Source organism: Cavia porcellus, unplaced genomic scaffold (genome assembly GCF_034190915.1).
Source record: "Cavia porcellus strain 051 isolate PalLab524CR breed Dunkin Hartley unplaced genomic scaffold, mCavPor4.1 scaffold_7, whole genome shotgun sequence".
NCBI classification, from domain to species: domain Eukaryota; kingdom Metazoa; phylum Chordata; class Mammalia; order Rodentia; family Caviidae; genus Cavia; species Cavia porcellus.
This window is the reverse complement of record NW_026947490.1, coordinates 71,924,115-71,944,398: the sequence shown is the minus strand read 5'-3', so window position 1 is coordinate 71,944,398 and position 20,284 is coordinate 71,924,115. Positions and strand designations below refer to the sequence as shown.

The window sequence follows — 20,284 nt, the reverse complement described above, 5'->3', positions numbered from 1 at the left end:
ATTCAGTTCTTTTATTTCTTTGTTGATTTTTTTGTCTGGTTGATCTGTCCCTTGGTGTCAATGGTGTGTTAAGATCTCCTGTTAGAATTGTGGTACTGCTAATTTGGTTTTTCATTTCTGTTAGTACTTGTTTTATATAACAGGGTGCTCTGGAGTTTGGTGCATATATATTTAAGATAGTTATCACTTCCTCTTGAAGTTTTCCCCTAACCAGTATGTAGTGTCCTTCTTTATCCCTTCTGATCATTATTGATTTGAAATTCAGATTATCAGGCTGGGGATTTAGCTCAGCAGCATAAGCGCCTGCCTTGCAAGCAGGCAGTTGTGAGTTCGATCCTAGGTACCGATAAAAAAGAAAAAAAAAGTTTAAAAAAAAAGAAATTCAGATTATCTGCACACAGAATAGCTACCCCCACTTTGTTTTGGGTTCCTGTTGCATGAAGTATTGTTTTCCATCCTTTGACTTTTAGTCTGTGAGTATCCTTTTGGGTTAGATGGGTTTCTTGTAGGCAGCATATGGTTGGATTCTGTTTCTTGATCCATTCTGCCAATCTGTTTCTTTTAATTGGTGCATTGAGACCATTTACATTAATGGTTAGAACTGTTATATATTGTTTTGTTGTTGACATGTTATCATTTTACTGTTGCATCTTTATCTTTCCGCTCTGTTTAATTGTTTGCTTTGTTTAGTGGTTTTTTCCTAAATGTATCTAGGCTGTCTTTCAGTATTCTTTGCAGGGTTGGCTTGGTGATCATGAAGTTTTTCAGCTGTTCTTTGTCATGGAAGTATCTTATTTCTCCGTTGATTTTGAAGGACAGTTTTGCAGGGTACATCAGCCTAGGTTGGAAATCATTTTCCTTTAGGATCTGAAATACTTCACTCCATGCTCTTCTTGACTTTATTGTTTGTGCTGAGAAGTCTGCTGTGATTCTGATAGGTTTTCCTTTATAGGTGATCTGTCTTTTCTCTCTGACAGCTTTTAATATTCTATTCTTTTGTTCAATTTCTGGAATGTTCATTATTATATGTCTGGGTGTAGATTTATTTTGGTTATGGCTATTTGGAGTTCTATATGCTTCATTGTTCTTGATATCAGTTTCTAATCTTGTGTTTCGGAAATTTTCAGCTATTACTTCTCTAAATATCCTCTTGACATCCTTTATGTTGTCCCCTTCTTTTTCATTTATCCCTATCAACCTAATGTTATTCCGCTTTGCATCGTCTTGTAGGTGTTGAATTGTTATTTCCTGATTTCGTGTTATTTTTAAAAGATCTTTCCTTTCCTGTTCGCTAGCTGCAATCTTGTCTTCAAGGTCTGAGATTCTATCTTCACATTCATTGAGGCGGTTTTTACAACTTCCAGTGGAGTTTTATGATTTCCTGTATATCTCTTTGCATCTGCTTTATGTATTCTGTTTGTTTCTTATATTGTTCATCCAGGAATTCTATCTTTCTGTTTAGATCCTCCAATTTTTTAACTGTATCTTTTTTAGATATGTTCAGCATCTCCATTTCTTTTATCATTTCTTCTTTTACCTGAGAGATTATTTCTAGTTTGAATTCCTTTAAGGTTTCCCAGAGTTGCTTCTTTATTTCAGTTACTATTATTTCAAGTATTTCAGGTATGTGGAATGTGTTTTCTTCTATGCATGTTATTCCTAGGCTTTTTTTGGATGGACTGGATGTTTGATGTTGTATTTTGGTCTTTTGTTTTGTCATTTTCCTATATTTTCGAGCTTCAAGTGTTGTTCCAAGTGAGGGAGAGAGTTCCCCCAGACCGTGTTTAGGCCCGACTGTCTGGGCCCAGCAGGAAATCGCACGCTGGTCCCCATGTGACAAAGAGAGTTCCCTTAGACTGGGGCGGGATTCTGTGCCTACCCAACTCACTGGTCCTGGCAGGAACCTGCAGGCAGATCCCCAGGCAATGAAGAGAGTTCCCCCAGACCGGGGAGGAATTCCTGGGGCAGGATTCCTTGCCTAGGCCTCACTCCCTCGTCCCAGCAGGAAACTGTGTGCTGGTCCCCTAGCCTCGAACCCAGTTGACTTGGTTGAGGCTCGAACCCAGTTGACATTCCTGGAGCTATGTGGCTCTGCCATCCCACTGTGGTCCACTGTTTATAGAGAGGCACAAGGTGAGGAAACAGGAAACCATTGGCTGGCTGCAAAGATGACATATCAGTGCTTCAAGGAGCCCTGTTTACATCGCATAGAGCCATTGAAGGGAAAAGGAAACAGCTCAGCCAACTCTGTACACATCAGTACATGGTGACAGCGTCCTGTTTAACTAATGTGGAGTTAATTGTTCTGCATTCAAGGAGAGCAGTATAAGTGGTCTTCTACATCAGCCGCTCAGCCCTTAGCGGATCTTCTTGGCCATTTTCTCCCCTAAGACTAACTATAGAATCAGAAGTGACCCTGTCTGCTCCACCCCACTTTTCACTCAGAGAGCAAGGCAACAAACACGTGGACAGATACCAGAGGGTGGTAACGCTGCAAAAGAAGCAGATAAAGAGGTGGTGGACTGTCTGACAAGGTGGTGTTAGGGCAGAAACGCAAAGAAATGCAAAAAGGAGACCTAGAAAGGAGGAAACAAGTTCTGAACCTAGGGAAGAGTAAGTGCAAGTACCTGGAGTAGAGCACCCCACAGTGTGGAGCCACAGTGGGAAGGGGGGTGTGGCTGGAACAGTAGTAGGGGTAAGACTGTGCCCCAGGAGACTGGTCAAAGAAGAAATGAGTCCATGTGGCATCAGGCAGGCATTGCTTTCCAGGCATTGAAAGGGTTACGGACTATAGGAGTGATGGAGAGTTTCGAGGATCCAGTTGACACGGCATGTCCTGGAACTGAGTGACGTCACTTAGGAGCTGAGTGATATGGTGGGACTGTCCCAGTAGTTCTCCTGTGGTTTACTCAACTAGGGTATGAGCACCCTGGGGACTCAAGTTAGCTCGTGCTTGTCCCTGTAGACACTATAGGTTTTGCAACGGACTAGTTCTCAGTTGGCAAAATGTCTCCAGAGTGTCTCAGAGATGTGCGCTTCAAAACTGCAAAAAGAAGGTGCACCTTACAGATGTCTCACACTCAGTGTAAATTAATTCTCCGTATGTTCAGCACAGTGAACTGGTGTTTTGCATTGGAGAATCTTCTTACTGATTTTCTGTGCCCTTTCTACTAACTATAAAAGTAAGTCCATTTTAAAAGAAATCCATTTAGGCTAGAAAGAAAATTACTGAACTGCTTTGCCTGACATAGTTCCTGTGACACTTGTGCCTATTTGTCATGAGTGCACCCCTGCTAATGATTAAAGTAAATAAAAATGACTTTGGGCTGGTTAAGTTGTGATAGTAATGGACAATGGAAATCTCATCACTGCTCACTTTTATAGACTCCTGTAATGATTAATCTAATTTCCTTTTTATCTATTTTCTATCCAGACTTAGCAAATCAGATTTGCCAAAATTAAAGAAATTCTTCAAAAGAACTTCTATTTGAAGTTCAAAGATAACAGGTGACCAAGAGCAAAAATACAATACAGACTAGAAATTTGTAAAGGACATTCTATTCTAAAGCTTCCCTTATACCTGGAGACAGTACTAAACCACATAGAGAGTAGACCGAGAAAAAGGTACCTTTAACTGAATAGTACACTATAATAGTGTGAATTTAGCCTAGTGCCCTATACTTTTTAATGTGCAAGTGAGTCACCTAAGGATTTGTTCAAGTGCAGATCCTAGCTCATTAAGAGTACGGGGCTTGAGATCATCGCTTCCAGCAGGCTGTCAGTTACATACTGCTGGTTTACAGACCGCATGCTGTGTGACCAGGTGCTAGCAGACGGCTTCTTGCTTGAACAGAGCCCCTAGTTCACTTTGTGTTGTAGTTTAATCTTTAGGAAATGTGGAATGCATGCCCATCTGATGCTGATGAACCAAGTATTGAGAAGAACAGAAGGGCAGTGAGGTAGGAATCTTAAACAGCCTGACACAGGCCAGCACCCCTTGGTTATATGTGCAGTATGTTCTGCAGATTCTCAACTGCTCTTTGAGCCTCATATTTGGATGATGGATTTGATACATATAATAAGCCATACATCATAATTCCATTTACAAGGTAGTGCGATTCCTGAAGGTACAGGAAAAAAGTGATGAATGCACCATGATCCATTATTAAAGGGTATAATCATGGGTTAGAATTATAACCCTTTGGATGTTGAATGGCTTTTCCAAGGTCTCACAGTGCACTACGTTTTGACAACCAAATATATGACCTTGATTTTCATCTCCTAACAATATCATGCTGTTTCTTGGGAGTGGGTCATTAACCAACTCCAGAGAGACATGAATAATGTAAATTTTGATGCCCTGGGTATGAAAATTACAGTCCTAAAATAAGGCAGGGGCAGGGTTTGCGTGTGCACGTGTTTGTGTATGTAGAGGCAGAATAGTGGATGTGTGGATGTATATATGTCAGGACCTGAAAAATTGAATTCTGAATTCTTCTAGGAATATTTAGGAAGCCTGGAGAAAGTAAAAATTAAATGACACTGGAGAAGCAACCCTGGTCAAAATCAAAGATGTAGTATTTGGCCATGGAAACAAAGGGGCAGTGAATAAAAGAAATAAAATAAAAATAAAAATTCTAATACTTGGCTATTGATTGAGAAGAAAAGCTATAGATAGGTGGGTGTTTAAAACTCTTTCATGTTTCTAAGTTCTCTCTCTGTATCTGTCTCTGGTATAGGACCAATTAAACTCAGATGCTTGATGCCAAGTTCAGATGAGGATTTAAATCTTGGCTTCACATCTTAGAACTTTGACCCTGACATCTGTTTCATAGACTTTAAACCTTTGACCGAGTTTATAGAAAATGATGAGAATCTGTCTAAAACCTTGAGTGTATTTCTTGATCCCATATAGTGAGGACATAGAATCTGGTCTGTGGAAGGATGATGGTGACATTGTCTGCAAAAGGTCCTCAGAGTTTTGAGTTTGTTCTTGAAGTGGGTGGCATGGCAAGAGCAGGTGCAGCAGCTGCTTGAACGCGGTTGTCTGGGCACTGTGGTTTGTAGGGCTGAATGAGGTCTGTACAGCACTGGGGTTAGATTTCCGCCTTGACGGATGCAGAGAGCCAGCTGGGTTCAGAGGTTGTGGCTAAGAGTTACAGGGAGAGACACACCAACAGTGCCAAAGGCAAACTGTATCTAGACCTTTTTTGCTTAGAGGTGAAGTCCATGACTGAAATCCTAACCACCCCATCAGCAAGTTAAGGGGTGGAAATAAACACTTAAGAAAGGAGGCAGTAGATACAATTAAATAATGAGATAACCACATGAAGACTGAGTAAAGGTAGGAGAATGAGGAAGACTTCCAGTAGACTAAGAATGGGGCACAGATTCTAAGTAAAAAACAGAAAATCTGGTAGAGGAAATAGTGCGAAATTATTGTCCAACAGTATAAAATCTAGGAAACTTAGAGCCACTAAAGAGCAAAGTGCTGGCAGGAAAATCAATACAAAGCATCAGTGATCCATTCTGATCCTGAACGCACTTGATATCCCCCTGGTAACCGATTTATTTTAGATCTCACCCCAAGCGGTGTTGATCACAAGACAGGATCTCGGTGAAGGGCTGCATCCAGTGTAGCTGAAGATGCATCTGCTAATGGTACAAGGCCGGACAGTTCACCTCTGCAGCAGTCGGATTTCACACTATTCTATTGCTATCAAGCAATGGTGGTCAGATTTCTTCTTTCTTATCCACGATTACATCCTTCCTATGATGGTGGTGCATTCTGACACCTACTGTAGTCATCAAAAGTCTGTGTGGGCTTTAGTATTCTGTAGGTACCGAGTATGCATTTGTATTGCTTTCACAGAGGAGTAGAGAGAAGGAGAAGATGGAGAAGTAGGAGCAGAAAGAGGGAACAATTAAGCAGATAATCAAAGTGAAAAGAGAGACAGGAAGTCTCACAACTTAGGATCATGGCCAAGATATCAAACATTTCCTTTATTCGGGGTGTCTGTGGAAATCAGTAATTGCCTAGGTTTTATTCTTGAGCTGCATTTACTGCAGGAATCTCTCTCTCTCTCTCTCTCTCTCTCTCTCTCTCTCTCTCTCTTTCTCTCTCTGTATGTATATATTATGCATATACATAATATATGTATGTGTAGATTTGATGACTTCATGCTTAACTGGGTATTACTGGCTCATTTTTCTCCTCGAGAGAAATCAAGGTTTCTTAAGTAGGAGATATTTTTCGGTCTGAGGAAGGAAGAGACTTTTCTCAATTTTCCCTGTTGGCATATGCATAAAGACAATCAAGAAAATATCAATTGAAAAAAGTATTGTGGAGCAGTATTTATTTACTCAGGACTCAGTATATACCCAGTGTTTCATACAGTGGTGAGATAAATGTGGTCCCTGAAGATGTAACTTGTGAACATGGGAATTGACTGAGAAGAGCTAAATTGCTGTTTGCCAAAAGGAAATGGGATTGAGAAGAATGAATACAGCAAAACCTGTAGACAGAAAGAACGCAACAATTTTGTATTGAATTTGGGGGGCGTGGGTTTTTGGAGACTTATCAGTCATTTTTTGGCATTGTACAAGATTTGGGAGTTTGTGAAACCTCATTCTAAAATTGTCCCAAACTAGTTTTTTTGTTTATTTGTTTTTGTCTAAAGACTCTTGGGCACAAATTTATGAGTCTCGAGTGGCTGCTGTATTAGCTAAAACTCTTGATTGTCAGCTACAGAAGTAACTTTGGTTAGGAAAAAAGTGGAATCTAGTGTATAAGAGAAAGAAAGCCCTAGAGAATCTCAAGACAGGAAGTCAGCAAGGCCCAGGTATTGGGGTTCAGTTCTGGAAAGATGGAAGCCTGTTTTCCCATGTGCTTTCTGACCTTCTTGAGCTCTGCAGACCTGCATTTTAAGTTGAAGTAAGGGCCTCACAACTGGCCGTTGACATTAAATCTCAGTCTCCCAAAGTAGCTGTGAAGGAACCGCATGTCTATATCTCATTCTGGGGAGAGAGAGTCTATGTGCTGCCACCCAGGTCCCTCCAGTGTAGTTTGGATGTAACTTTTGAGGTCCAACTCTGTGGATGTGGGGCACACATTTGCTGGGAAGCCGCAGGCGCAGGATGCCTGCCAGCAAACCTGGCCAATGCAAGGTCAAGGGCAGAAGAATTTGGCAATATAAATGAAGGGTTTTTTGCATTTCGATAGTCATGATAATAAATTTAATTATTTTATTGTGCTGGCAACGGAACCCTACCCAGTGGTACATCTTTCTAACTTGACTGTTGTCATGTAAAGCAACTAATGGGTTATAATTAGTTAATAATTATTGTAATTGACTTCACACTGTAATGACAATTAAAATCACTTTATTTCCAGGTGTTTTTATACATTTGTAAAATCTTATTTAAATTTTAAAAGCACATTTTTTGTGAGAAAATTTGAATAACCCGAGAATGCTCATATTTATTCATTTTATTAATATTCTTGTTTCTTTATTTTTTTAAAACAAACTTGTGATTCATGAAGACAAAGCCTGGAGTAATTCGCCCAGTACCTATAAAATCCAAAATATTACTGAAGAAAGAGGAAGAAGAAGTCTACGAGCCAAATCCTTTCAGTAAATACCTGGATGATAACAGTGGCCTCTTTTCTGAACAGGTGAGCATATTCCTAATATTTTGAAAAATGACTGTATAAAATGTAAATGTCTCTGTTAATAAACTATATGCAAGAAAACGTGTATTGATTAGAATATCTTTGGCAATAAAAAGATGATTTTGGCATAAGAAATAAAAGTTCTTACACAATTCCAGGATGATATTTTGAAGGATCTGAATGCTCTTTTTCTTTCTAGAAAATGTCTACCTTATCTAGGATTGTTTGGGGGACTGACATTAATGTCTATTATTAATCTTTTATTATATTACAAGTTGTATGAGTCCTATAAGTACCACGTCTTCATTTTTAAAATGCTGCTTTCATTGGAAGACATGAAGGGTTTTAGCTTTGGTGTATCAAGTTGACAAACGTCCTTAGAATCATGTTAGTGGTACAGTTGCCTAGGTGGAGCAGAACCACTTATGGGGTAGGGGTTCCAGGCACTTTAATGCTTTCTCATCATGTCCTAGGTGTACAAAAATGTATTCTGTGTTCCTTTATAAATGCTGTATTTTGGGATTTTAAGAGATCTGGAAAAATATGACAATATGCAATATAAAACTTCGTAAATGACATTAAATTTTACATCTTTATCTTACTAAAATGCAAGAAATAGGAATGGGTTATACATTTTATATCTGAAGCATTATTACTCATGCAAGCTATATAAGACATACATGGTGCAGGGTATGCGGGAGAGCAATATGTAATATCCAGAAACATCTCTTAATAAAATCAGGGCATGCAAAATGATCACATATCATAATCTGCAATGAAACAGATTTGGAAGGAAATTAAAGGTGATGTGTTCCTTTCAAAACTTTAATTATAACTAACAGCATTCAGGAAAATATGAATTATATTCATAGTTGTGCAGCATAAGGACTATTTAACCTGCTATGTTTGAATCTGGGCAGGTTGTTTCATTTCTTCAGATTTCAATGTATAAAATGAAGTGTTCTGATCTGAAATCATTTAAACTGGAAAATTTGAACTATCTTGTTATTAACTTTGACAGATCTGGAATCCCTGGGGTTCTTTAAGAAGTTCATTATAAATATGTTCTCCCAACTTGCTGTGTGTTTTATTTTTAAAATGAAGGCGACATGAACTATAGTGATGCATACCTTTAGCCCCAGTACTCAAGAAGCCGAGGCAGGAGGATCACTTGAGTTCATGAGTTGAAAATGAGCCTACTCATAACCTGTCTCTAAATCAGTCAATCGACCAATCAATCCAAATGGAGATGAAAATATTTTCCATTTTTATATATTTTGGAAGACTACTATGATTTTTGATAAGAACACATTTAGAGGCAATCGTGGAACAAAGCACAGTCCTCATACTAAATTAGAGACATCTTACTCATATATATATATATATATACATAGATATATATGTATATATATATATATATATATATATAAAATCTTCATCAATTGACAAATAACAGAAAGAAAAATTCTGATTAGCAAGCCATATTTCATTATCAGTGAAACACTTATGGTATATCTGTTACTTGCACAATACTAATGTTTCAGAAGCTTGTTGTGGAGTTTTAGATAGCATAGGATCACTTTAAAAAGCTTATAAAAATAACTCAGTGTTATAAAAAAACTGCCAATAGTTAAAATAAATTTCATATATTATCCATGTAACTAATATTCCTCAAAATATGATCTAAATTACAATAATTTAATTCTTTTATATATTTTTAAATTTGTACAGTTTATTTCAAGCAAATATTCTTCCAAAATCAAGTTGACTACTTTAATTTATCATATTTTATTCTCTCGTGGAATGATGAATAGCATTTTCATGTGCAGGAAATTCTTGTCATTAAAAATAATTGTCATTTCTTTTCACTGTATTTCCTGATTCTGAAGATTTAAAGCTCTGTTTTTGTTACAATACACACCTAATTATTTTAGATAATTTTTGAAGATATCACTTGTTTTGCTAATATTATGATAGAAGGCTGTAGATAGAATCTTACTAATAATTTCATTTCTTTTCACTGTATTTCCTGATTCTGAAGACTTAAAGCTCTGTTTTTGTTACAACACACACCTAATTATTTTAGATAATTTTTGAAGATATCACTTGTTTTGCTAATATTATGATAGAAGGCTGTAGATAGAATCTTACTAATAATTTTCTTTTAAACAGCTTATTTGTTGGTATCCTCACTTTAGTGGGATATATAAGGAGACTGCAGACAGGAAGAATTGAAAGATGGCTAACATACTACTTAGAAGAGAATTATAAAGGCTCAAATCTTATTCATTGACCTTGTCTAGAAGGGAAGATCATGGGGAGGAAACCGCATGTGCCAGGAAATTGCATAAATCAGTATCAAATATTTTACACGGAAGTCTAGCTACCATTTTTTTAAACCAAAGTTTTACACTGAACCCTAGCTCCCATTTAATTATTTCCAGAATCTACAATGGAAACATATCAAAGATAGCTCACAAATATGGATGCCGAGTTGTACTTAAAAATATAAGTTCAGTAATAATAATTTGTGATCTCAGCATTGCTACTGCATCAGAACCTCAGTAAGAGAAAGCATATCCAAGTTCAGTTCTAGCTGCTGCTGTGTTCTTGGCACACATCTGCTGCAGAGTAAATGGAATGGGTCCAATCTTGGTTCTTCTCACTCACCCGTTGTAATAGAACATTTTGGAGTCAGACGGTTGGGCCGAACTGCAGGAGCTAAGCTGCGTGCGCCGGGTCAGTTCCCACATGACAGAAGATGTTTGACGACATTGTTCAGTCAGTGTATTTTCCCTAGCAGATTTACTGCCCTAAAATGTAATTTCAAAACTCGGTTCCAAAATGTCAGATGCTAAAGATGATGAGACTCGACAGATATATTTATTGTAGGTCTGAAAAAGATAGCTGAATCATTTTGAATGATTATGGACAGAGCATTTACCTGGAAACAGCCTCTCAGCACTAAAAGCAAAGTTCAAACCAAATGCATAATCAAGCAATTGAGACTTATTACTTAATAAATTCTACATCAAAATGGCATAGGCCAGGAAGCCTCATTCTATAGCAGATGAATTTTTTTAAACAGAAACCCTTCTGAATGAAGGGTTTGCTCTTCTGAAATTATGTTCCACCCATTATGGTACCAATTTATGGTCCTTTTGAGTTACTATAAAACATTTTCACACTCTTACCCCAATATATGGGTTTTTAAACATGATGTGCTTAGAAATGTCACTATTCATATCTAAGTGCAGAGCTGGAAAATAATTAATATAATTATTTGGACAAATGGGTACCCAGTCAGAACACACAGAGCTTTTAGAAAATCAGTTCACAGTTGACAATGAAAACACCAAGGAGCAAAATTATTTTTAGTTTATTCTACTTCTGAGGTATAAGATACCCTTATTACTTTCTGATCATTTTGTGTATCTAATTAGACATAGGTGATGTTTTTCATAGATGATTTTCCTTTTAAGAAAAGCAACTGCTAACTCCAATTATATAAATTATTATGTAAAATAGTCTCCATATAAATTCATAATTCAACCCATAATGTGGCATATTTTATTACTTTCTTATAGTCTTTGAGGATTGTAAAAAAAGAATTTGAAAAGAATTAAAGGAAGAGTACTATTGTTTCTTCTAATCTTCCCAGAAATATTTGTCTATATTTTTCAACTTTCTGGGAGATAATGGTTTCCAGTGCATATTGGATTGTCTTACGTTATATTTTCCTTGTAGTTTGTTTCAGCAGAGAACGTGTTTTGTATTAAAATGACCAGTTAGAGAGCACCCTCCACACCACTCACAGAGAACAAAAAAGGACAATTATAAGGGATTTCCTTCCCTGTGACCTTTTTAGTCTTTGTTTTTTCTGATTTTCTTTCCTTAGGCAACCAACTTAACTTCTTTCCCCTGTCAAATTCTTTGGCCCCAATCTTGATGGCTATATGAGTGACTTTCTATTTGTATCTGAGGATTCATCAAGTAGTTTTCAGTCCTGACCCTCCGCTTCCTGTCCTCCTCCTGTCCTCCTCCAGCCCAGGTGTCAGCATGACAGACCTTCTTGATGGCTGAAAGCAGGCGCTGCCTCTTTCTTCCTCCCCAGGACTCTGCCACAGAAACACGGCTTTTTAAGCGCTATTTTTCAACCAAGTTGGTTCATTCCTTATTCCAAAAACCTATATTATGGTTGCTAATCGTTTACTAAGGGACGTATTTCAGGTAAAATGTTTCAGTGAAGCTTGTTAGGTCTAGAAATCATTTAGTGGCTTGTTGCACTGTTTTAAGGGAGGAGAAGAAAAGGCGATTTCCTGTACTGTCAAATTTCTTTGGAAAGTTTTGAGCTCAGATTTGGCCTCTTGAAGTCTTACCATGCTGTTTTTCAAGTAATGCGATTCTTGTGTTTTTTCCTCCCTTCCCACCTTCTTCGCTTCTTCCCTCCTTCTCTCTCTTCCTTTCTCCCTCTGTCTTTCCACATGTAAGAGATAATAGATAATTTCTCCTCTACAGATCATGCACTTCGTGTACCAGATAACGTCAGGCTACACAATACCCTAACTTCTTTATTTGTAGTTTTTAATTGTTCTTTGGAAACAGTTTTTGCTTTTTTTTCCCCCCAAGGATATAACTAGATAGACTCACTTCTACATACTTAAAAGTTCATGATTGTTTCTTCCTTTTTAAAACTAACTTTCTTCTGACCTAGTATACACACCAAAGTCTGTACTTGCTGTAGTTTTCTACCTTACTGAGAGAGATTTTTTTCTCTGCCCCTTTTACCTGCTTTATAAGGATGTAAGCATCTTAGAGACTTTTACTTTCTGTAAGGAATAGCAAACCAAAAGAAAGGAAAGCCTGTTTGCCATGGCTGTCATAACGGTTTCCAAAGCATTCATTGCCTAACAAGAGCTGATGGATTTGTAGTGCCCGACAGCATCTCGGTCACCTGGGGAACGATGACATTGGAAAGTTCTGTGCAGCTCTGTCCGCAGTGTTAACTTGAGATGTTCGTACATATCTCTATTCAGGAGGACTGATCATTGCCGTGTTTTGAAACTCTCATGCAGAATACTCTGGTTTCAAAACAAGGCCTTGTTAAAATAGAAGTTACAAATCTCATCTTGGTTTTTAATTTTAAAAGTATTATTCAAAAGAAAGCAAACAATTCTGTAAAAATCACTTTAATCAAGGAGTGGAGAGTGTATCAATCAGAGTTTACTAAAGAAACAGGTGTAACACAAGACATACAACTGTATAAGAAATTACAAGGTCGGCTGACGATGGTCAGCCCAGACTCAGATGAGGAAGTGTGCAGAGGGTGTCTGCATGCTGGAGGGTCTAATCCAAGGGTCACCCCAGGGTTGCAGCTAGCTATAGTGTCCTGTGCAAGTCCATATCAGACTGATAGGACTGCAATGGAAGAATCTATGATGAACACTGGAGTGCCAAGCAAAAGCCTAACGGTCTGTGCCAGAAGCCAGGAGATGACGTCCGAGCTGAAGGCAAAAACTGGAACTACTCAGAAGAAGCAGCGATCAGCCCCTCCTCATTTGCCTTTTACTGTATGCAGGCTGCTTGCTGTGTGTCCTCCTCTTGCACAGGCTGAGGTTGTTACAAACTAGTTACAAACCTGCCTAATCACTTAAAGTTCTGACCTTCTCAAGTTGATACAATGATCAGTATCCTAGAACAGTAATTGCTTGTCCTCTGCACCCTAGGATATAGAGCGGCTGAGTCACTTGGTGAAGCCTCTAGACTTCTCAAATTGACCCAATGTATAAATCTTAACAGAGAGGCAACCTGGGATCCTGGGAGGCACACCTGGGGTGGAAGCACTCTGGGAGGCTGAGGCACAAGAACTGAAAGTTTAAACCCTGCCTGGGCAATTTTGCTACTTAGTGAGACTCTGCTTCAAAATAAAAATAAGAGTGCAAAGACCCTGGGTTCTGTCCCCTGTATCACACCTTCCAAATCAATCAGTGACTAAATAAGAACTAAAATAAACTTTATTCAGAGCTAGAAAGCTAAAGAATTTTATTTGCTGGTAAGAAAATGAAGCGTTCCCTTTGAGTAAATTCTTTTTTTTTTTTTTTTATTTAAAGAAAAGGAAACGAAAAAAAAAATACATGGAGATTAAAAAAAAAAAGGTTAGAAATAATACAAAATTACAGATAAACAAAAGGTAAGAAATTGCCGGTTGATAGGTTACAAGTTGTCATCTTCGAAATAGCTGTTCAGGTTGTAGAATTAAAGTATTTAGAATGACATTCAAAAAAGTGACCCTACAGACCATTCTGCTCTATGATCGAACAAAAGCGCCGTAATATGATTATCAGTCCTACACATTTGTTTTACATCTCACAGAGGGTAAGATTAACCATATCGTTACCTTTGAGTAAATTCTGCCTTTGAGTAAATTCTGCCAGTGGAGCCGCGCCTGGTAATGAGCACGTCCTGGGGGCAGGCTTCTCCCATTTGGGCTAAACTGATGCTCCTCTCCCAGCCCCTGTTCACAGTGACCCTCCTCTTTCCATCTCTACACAGTTCTTCTGCTGCTTTGGGACGATTTGGGACATCGTTATTAATAAGTCACCATGCAGGGCTGGGGATTTAGCTCAGCGGCATAAGCACCTGCCTTGCAAGCAGGCGGTCGTGAGTTCGATCCCTGGTACCGATAAAAATGAAAAAAGACAAAAAAAAAAAAAAAAAAAAAGTCACCATGCAGTGCAGTCACTGAAAGGTTTATGGTTTTTTTGCCTTAAATATTTTCCTTGTCTCATGAGAAGAACACCCAGGGTGGAATGCTCAGAAGGAGACCTAATAAAATAGCAGGTACTTTTGAGAGTGAGTGTGAAAACTGACATGCTTGACACGTATTTCCTAATCACTGGAGAGATTGGTAAATATCTTTAAATGCCTGTGAGATTAGATGGACTTGAAAGAGAACTGCAAGTATCTCAGAACATGTCAGTGTGAAGATGAATTATAAGAAGAGAATTAGAAACTTTCTCCTTTCAGTGATACAAAAAAGCAACGTAAACTGGGTAATATAGGCAAGAAAAATGAGGAGAGCAACTCAAAGAATTCATAGGAGAAACATAACCATAGCAGACTAGCAAACTGTCTTTTGTGTTCTATTTAGAAATCTAAAGATGGAAGTTCAGCCTGTAAAGAATAGGAATCAAGCTAGTCAAACAGGTCATTTATAAAATAAATATGTAGAAAAAAGAAATCAGTATTAAAAGCAAAGATACAAAGTCTTTTCTGTTTCAAAGTCTATATGGAAAGGAAGATCTGTAGTTAGTTTGTAGGTTCATAGCTGGATATGCCAGAGGGATAAGCAGATTAGTAGGTGCTTAGAGTTCTCAGAAAAACTGTTCTAATTCCCAGAATGGGCATCTGTAATGGATTTAATCACCTGTAGCTCAGACATCCAAATACCAACTTGCCTTGTGAATCTTAAGGTTATTTTCAACCTTACTTTTTCTTGTAAATAGGCAACTATAGTAAGTAAGAAAATAAACAACAGCAACAAGCTTGTCAGCCATCTCTCCCTGGAAAACTGTGGAGGATCAGGATATTTTATCTGCTCTATGAAAGCAAGCCTATGAGATAGTTATTGTGTTTGGTGTGTTTAGCCCAGAGGTGCGGCTCTCTGCCTGAAGCCCAGTTTTCCAGGAGTTACCTGTGGTTAAGGACAGGTCCACTGCGGCTGTTGTAGTCTGTCCAGTTCCTGCTTCCCAGGTGCAAACATGTATAAGCAGGACTGAGTGACCTTCTTTCTGATTTGCAGAAGAACCAAGGGGAAACAAAGGTGCCTTTCTTTTGCGGAAAGCCCTCTGAAGGGTGCGTTCTGCTCCTGCCTGCATGCTAACCAGCTTTAGCCAGCACATTTGTGAAACCCAAACCCCAGCAGTGAAAGGGAGAGGCTGGACTGGACCACTGGTTCTCAGTGAGGCTGACTTGGCTTCAGGTAGCACAATTCATCCTGGCAGAGGGGCAGGGTCCTGCTGAGCTGCACTGGCAAGGGACGACATGCTGCTGAGGACCCTGCCATGCATGCACAAGAAAGCTGCCCGGACGCAGGGTGATGGGCCCAGATGGCAGCTGGGGACGAGGGCCCCGGGTAGAGCATCTCTTGGATGTACTTCTGTGACTAGGGAAGCTCAGACCTCACTCCAGCTGGAGTTTTTATGTTATGTATCACTTAGGTTACAAGCCCGTCATGTAACAGAAGAATCTTAGGAACTCTGCCAGAATTCCTAAAATCCATGTTGCCACTTGCCTCTTTTGAACTAGTGCTTATTATCTTCTGCAAAAAGAGGGGAGTGTGTGAGGTGCTACCGAAGTGAAGGTGCCCTCATAGCATGAAACTCTGTGTTCATTTGTTTAAATACTGCTAGAGCCCTTCTTGATGTTTTATGTCCTTAAATGATTCACAAAGAGGGTGGTGAAAAGTAAGTGGTACTTGGGTCATAGGTTTGGAGAGGTGCAAAGTCTCAGTCTACTGTTCGATCAAACTAATGACACAAGCACATTCCCATGTATTTTATGGTTCCCCCATCGTGTGTGTGTGTGTGTGTGTGTGTGTGTGTGTGTGTGTGTGTTTGCGCGTGCATGCCCACACCCAGTGTGGGCTAACGTGGGTAGGAAATCTTGTTTTTCTCTTTGACCTCTTCCTTTCTTTCAGTATTACTTTCTAATCACATCCTATTTATATTGAGAGATCAGCAATAACATTCATTGCCACTGTTTCTTTGGAATAATTATTATTATTCAACTAAAAACCCTCAGGAAACAGACAATTTCTTTTAAAATTTATTGTGTGTGCATGCAAAAGACTGTTTAAAATTCACACGAACACCTACATATTCTGCACACTTTGAAGGACCCTGGCTTTTGCTACTCAAGTTACATTTGTTTGGTCTTTTCGCATTGACAGACTTTCTATTTCTGGTATAAATATCCTGAGTATAACCCTAAGTAGGCAGCCCAAAACTGAAATGCAGACACTTTTCACAAGGAAGTGAAGAGGCTTTTGTGGTCATTCCTAGTTTTTAGACCTGTTACGTCTTTATTTTTCATGTGCTGAAGAAACTTGGACTTTGGTTTACTTGTTTTATAATCATGAGAAACCCTGTGGTGCACCTGGCTTTTTCACGTTTGAAATGTCTCTCTCACGGCAACATTAGACTGTGACAAGCCGCACCTGAGAAATACTGCTTAGCTGCAGAGGCTCAGGCTTTTCGTTTCAATCCCGGTGAGATAACAGATACAAAGAGCAAAGCTTTAGCGTATGAAACTTGGAAGATTATTCCTAAAATGTAATTACTCCTTTACCACGGACACTATATCCTTGCCTTACATGCACCTAACTTTATGAAGAAGTTTAAAATTCTGCAGTGATTGTAAGAGTCCAGCATAGCTTTTAGTGCACAGTGTGCTCAGAATTTCACAGTTGTGAATTCCAGATACACAGATGCTCTTAGATGAGCCAGGTCAGAACGAGTGAGACTTGTGTGGGGGCTCACTCAGCTTCAAGCTGTCACATCGGGACCCTTGATTGTTCCTGGCTCTAAAGGCGAGGCATTTCCTAAAGTGAGTGCTGGGTGACCTGGGGTCCAGAGGAGCACGGGGTCACTTCGCTGTGTAGTCTGTGTGGGAGAGTCTCCCTCCTCCCTGTGGGTCAGCTGTGTGTGGGCATCCGTCAGCCAGGAAGCGAACTGTTGAGCAGCTGATCATACTAACCCTTTAGTGGAACTGAACTACCATTTTGTAGTAGTTCTTATGCTCGGAGAATCTTGAATATTTTTAAAATCTAGCCAGTTTTCAAAATCTTTTATTCTCAAAATGACATTCGTCAGAGTCTCCTCGCCCTTGTACTGTTTTCTGTTCTGAGGCTCCCCATTTGGGCAGACCCACAGCCCATCTTCCTCATTGATGTGCTCAGTTGGAGACCGCGCCCAGGCAACTGGTGAATCCGGTGTTTCTTCTAGTTTCATAAACCTTCTCTCACATCCCATTCTCCAGCTGACCACAAGCCCAGCCCCAGGACTGAGCCTTGTGTGACATGTGTACACGCGGAGCTCCAGGACATTCCTCAGGTGTGTACACACACACACACACACACACACACACACACACACACGCACGCACAGCCTTGGCTGGACTTGGTTCCCTCTGTCCCTTCCACTCCTGCCCTTCTCCAAGCACAGTTCACACATCTGCACTCTGATTAGCTGGTAGATTTTTGAAACTCAAAATCTTTCTCTCAGACCAGTATCCTTGGTATAGGTTCCCCAAACTCTACTTTGAAACTCAAACAAACAACTACAACCACAACCCCCATCCCCATCCCCCCAAAACAAAAAAGAAAACCCCCCCCAAAATGAAGTGTCTTTCTTTCCTCTTTGCAATTCTGATTTCACAGTCCCCACCTGGCTGCAGCAACATGCAGTGAGTCCGAGCTGCCTGGGGAGGCGGAGGGACGCAGGGCTGGAGGAGACAGACGGCTTTCCGGGGACCTCTGCTGTGCATGGGACTCTGGGCTCACCACAGATGGGAGGGCTGTTGTTCTCCACGTCACACCTGCCTCTCTCTCATGTGCCAGGGTCTGGAGTAGGCCTGAATGACGCCCCAGGCAGCACGGCAGACGGTATCCCCTGGCTCCTAGTGACTCCACGTGTTCTAGACCTCGGTTTCTGCCTCCTGCAGCTCCGCCTTTCCTGCACCCTGGTCCTGCTTGGACCACAAGGTCCACTCCTCCGTGAGTGTGCGCTGCAGGCCTTGGGCAGAGCAGTGCCACACCTGGTCCCCAGGTTTTCTCATCCACTAGGGGACACTGCCTTGGTGGCTGGGCCCAGCCTTTGACACCTCTGCCTCCTGAGAAAGAGAGAACATGATGGTGGAATTTGGCAGAAAGAAGAGAGGCTCTGTGTTATTTGGGGAAAATTTGTTCCGGCCTTATTTCAGTTTCATCCTAGAAAACTGATGCAACCACTCACCATTTCTACTGCAGTCCGTATTGACCTCTATGCTAACATGTGTTTGTGCTTTTTAAGAGGACATTTTGGAGAAGGGAAAGGGATCAGGAGGAGGCAGGAGGTAAGGAAGACGGGATGAAGGGACTGAAAATTATCAGTTTCCCAAAACAAGCATCACTACTGTGTATTGCAAACAGACACTAATAAAAAAGTAACCAATGAAAAGTTCCCAAAGTCTTAAACTTTAAGTATAATTGACAAAATTGCGTGTATTTAAGGTATGTGGGGTGCTGATTTAAGATGTGTTGGCTGTGTGTAACACTGGACACTCTTGGGATACTCACTACATCTGGTGTCACACTGTGTCACATGAAGAGTGAGCACGCTGCAGGTCTGCTCTTCAGCACATTGTCAGCAAACAGCACAGTGGCATTAATCAGTTACTGCAACATATCAGACCCCTGAGCTTGGTCACCTCGTACCCGAAAGCGTGTCCCCTTTGACCATCTTCTTCCTACTTCCCCACATCTCAGTCCCTGGACATCCCATTTCCATGACTATTTTAGATCCCATAGGTCACGTTTATCCTTCAGCAACTGACTGAGTTACTCACAGTAATGTCCTCCTGGCTCATCTGTGTTGCTGAGAATGACAGGATTTCTTTTTCTGCTTCGAGATTGTCTAGCATCCCATTGCCTGCACACCGTGTGTTCTCATCCATTCACCCATGCCAGGGCCCGGGCTTGCTCCATATCTTGGCTACAGTGATGAGGTAGCTTCTCACAGTCACTCTGAAAGGACTCCAGACACTGAGAAGGGGCAGTTTGAAAAGCCCACTGTTACCGTTTTACTGACAATCACCATAACTTTGGGGAAAGAGGTTGACTTCCTACTGAGAGTGATCAGTTGATGACCCTTATCTTTCTCCTTTTGCTTTCCATTATGAAAAAACCTAGAAGCTGCTGTTCATAGTTTTCTTCCTTGTTCAATTTAAACTGCTCCTCTTCCCTCCCCTAAGTCTATGCAGGTGAGAAGTGTAAGACAGAAATTAAACAGCATGTACGAAGAGACACAGAACTCGGTCTCTGACCCTGTTCTGCCAGGTGATTAGGGAACGGGTCTTCTTGCTTTTCCTTGAGTCTTCATCAAACAATTCCTGTGGTCCTTACCATCTGCTCTGGAGCCATATACTAGAAGCACTAAATTATCTAGTCTATCTTGAAAATTATGTTTTAATTACTTAAAATATTTTTCTTGTAAAAAGGATTTGAAATAGCTATACATATGCTGACTTTTCTCATGCTTCATAGGGTCAGAGTTTTGGTTCAAATCAGGATTGTAAATGTGTGTTGCTTTAAATACCTTTGACTTAAAAATGCATACGAGTTCTTCAAAATTGGGGTTTATAAACAAGAAATTATGCCATTTGTTCAAAAATAAGAGACTTCATTTATGTTATCCTGACCTTAGTAATATGCAGACAGTTACAACTCTCTTACTAGTTTTTTTGGTGATCAGTATTTGTAAGATACTGACATATCTTTGGATTCAGGGGTCATTATTTAAGAATCCATTATAACTGTTCTTGGCTTTATTATCAGGGTGTTAATTTAAATTGAAA

The 20,284-nt window shown here is 39.9% G+C and overlaps 1 protein-coding gene across 1 annotated transcript in view; it reads left to right on the top strand.

Moving 5' to 3' along the window:
• Window positions 1–20,284, top strand: part of Mlip (muscular LMNA interacting protein) — a 126,236-nt gene that overhangs the window by 74,715 nt on the left and 31,237 nt on the right. The window contains 1 exon segment of the mRNA XM_063253822.1: window positions 7,544–7,675. Coding sequence (XP_063109892.1) covers window positions 7,544–7,675 — 132 coding nt within the window.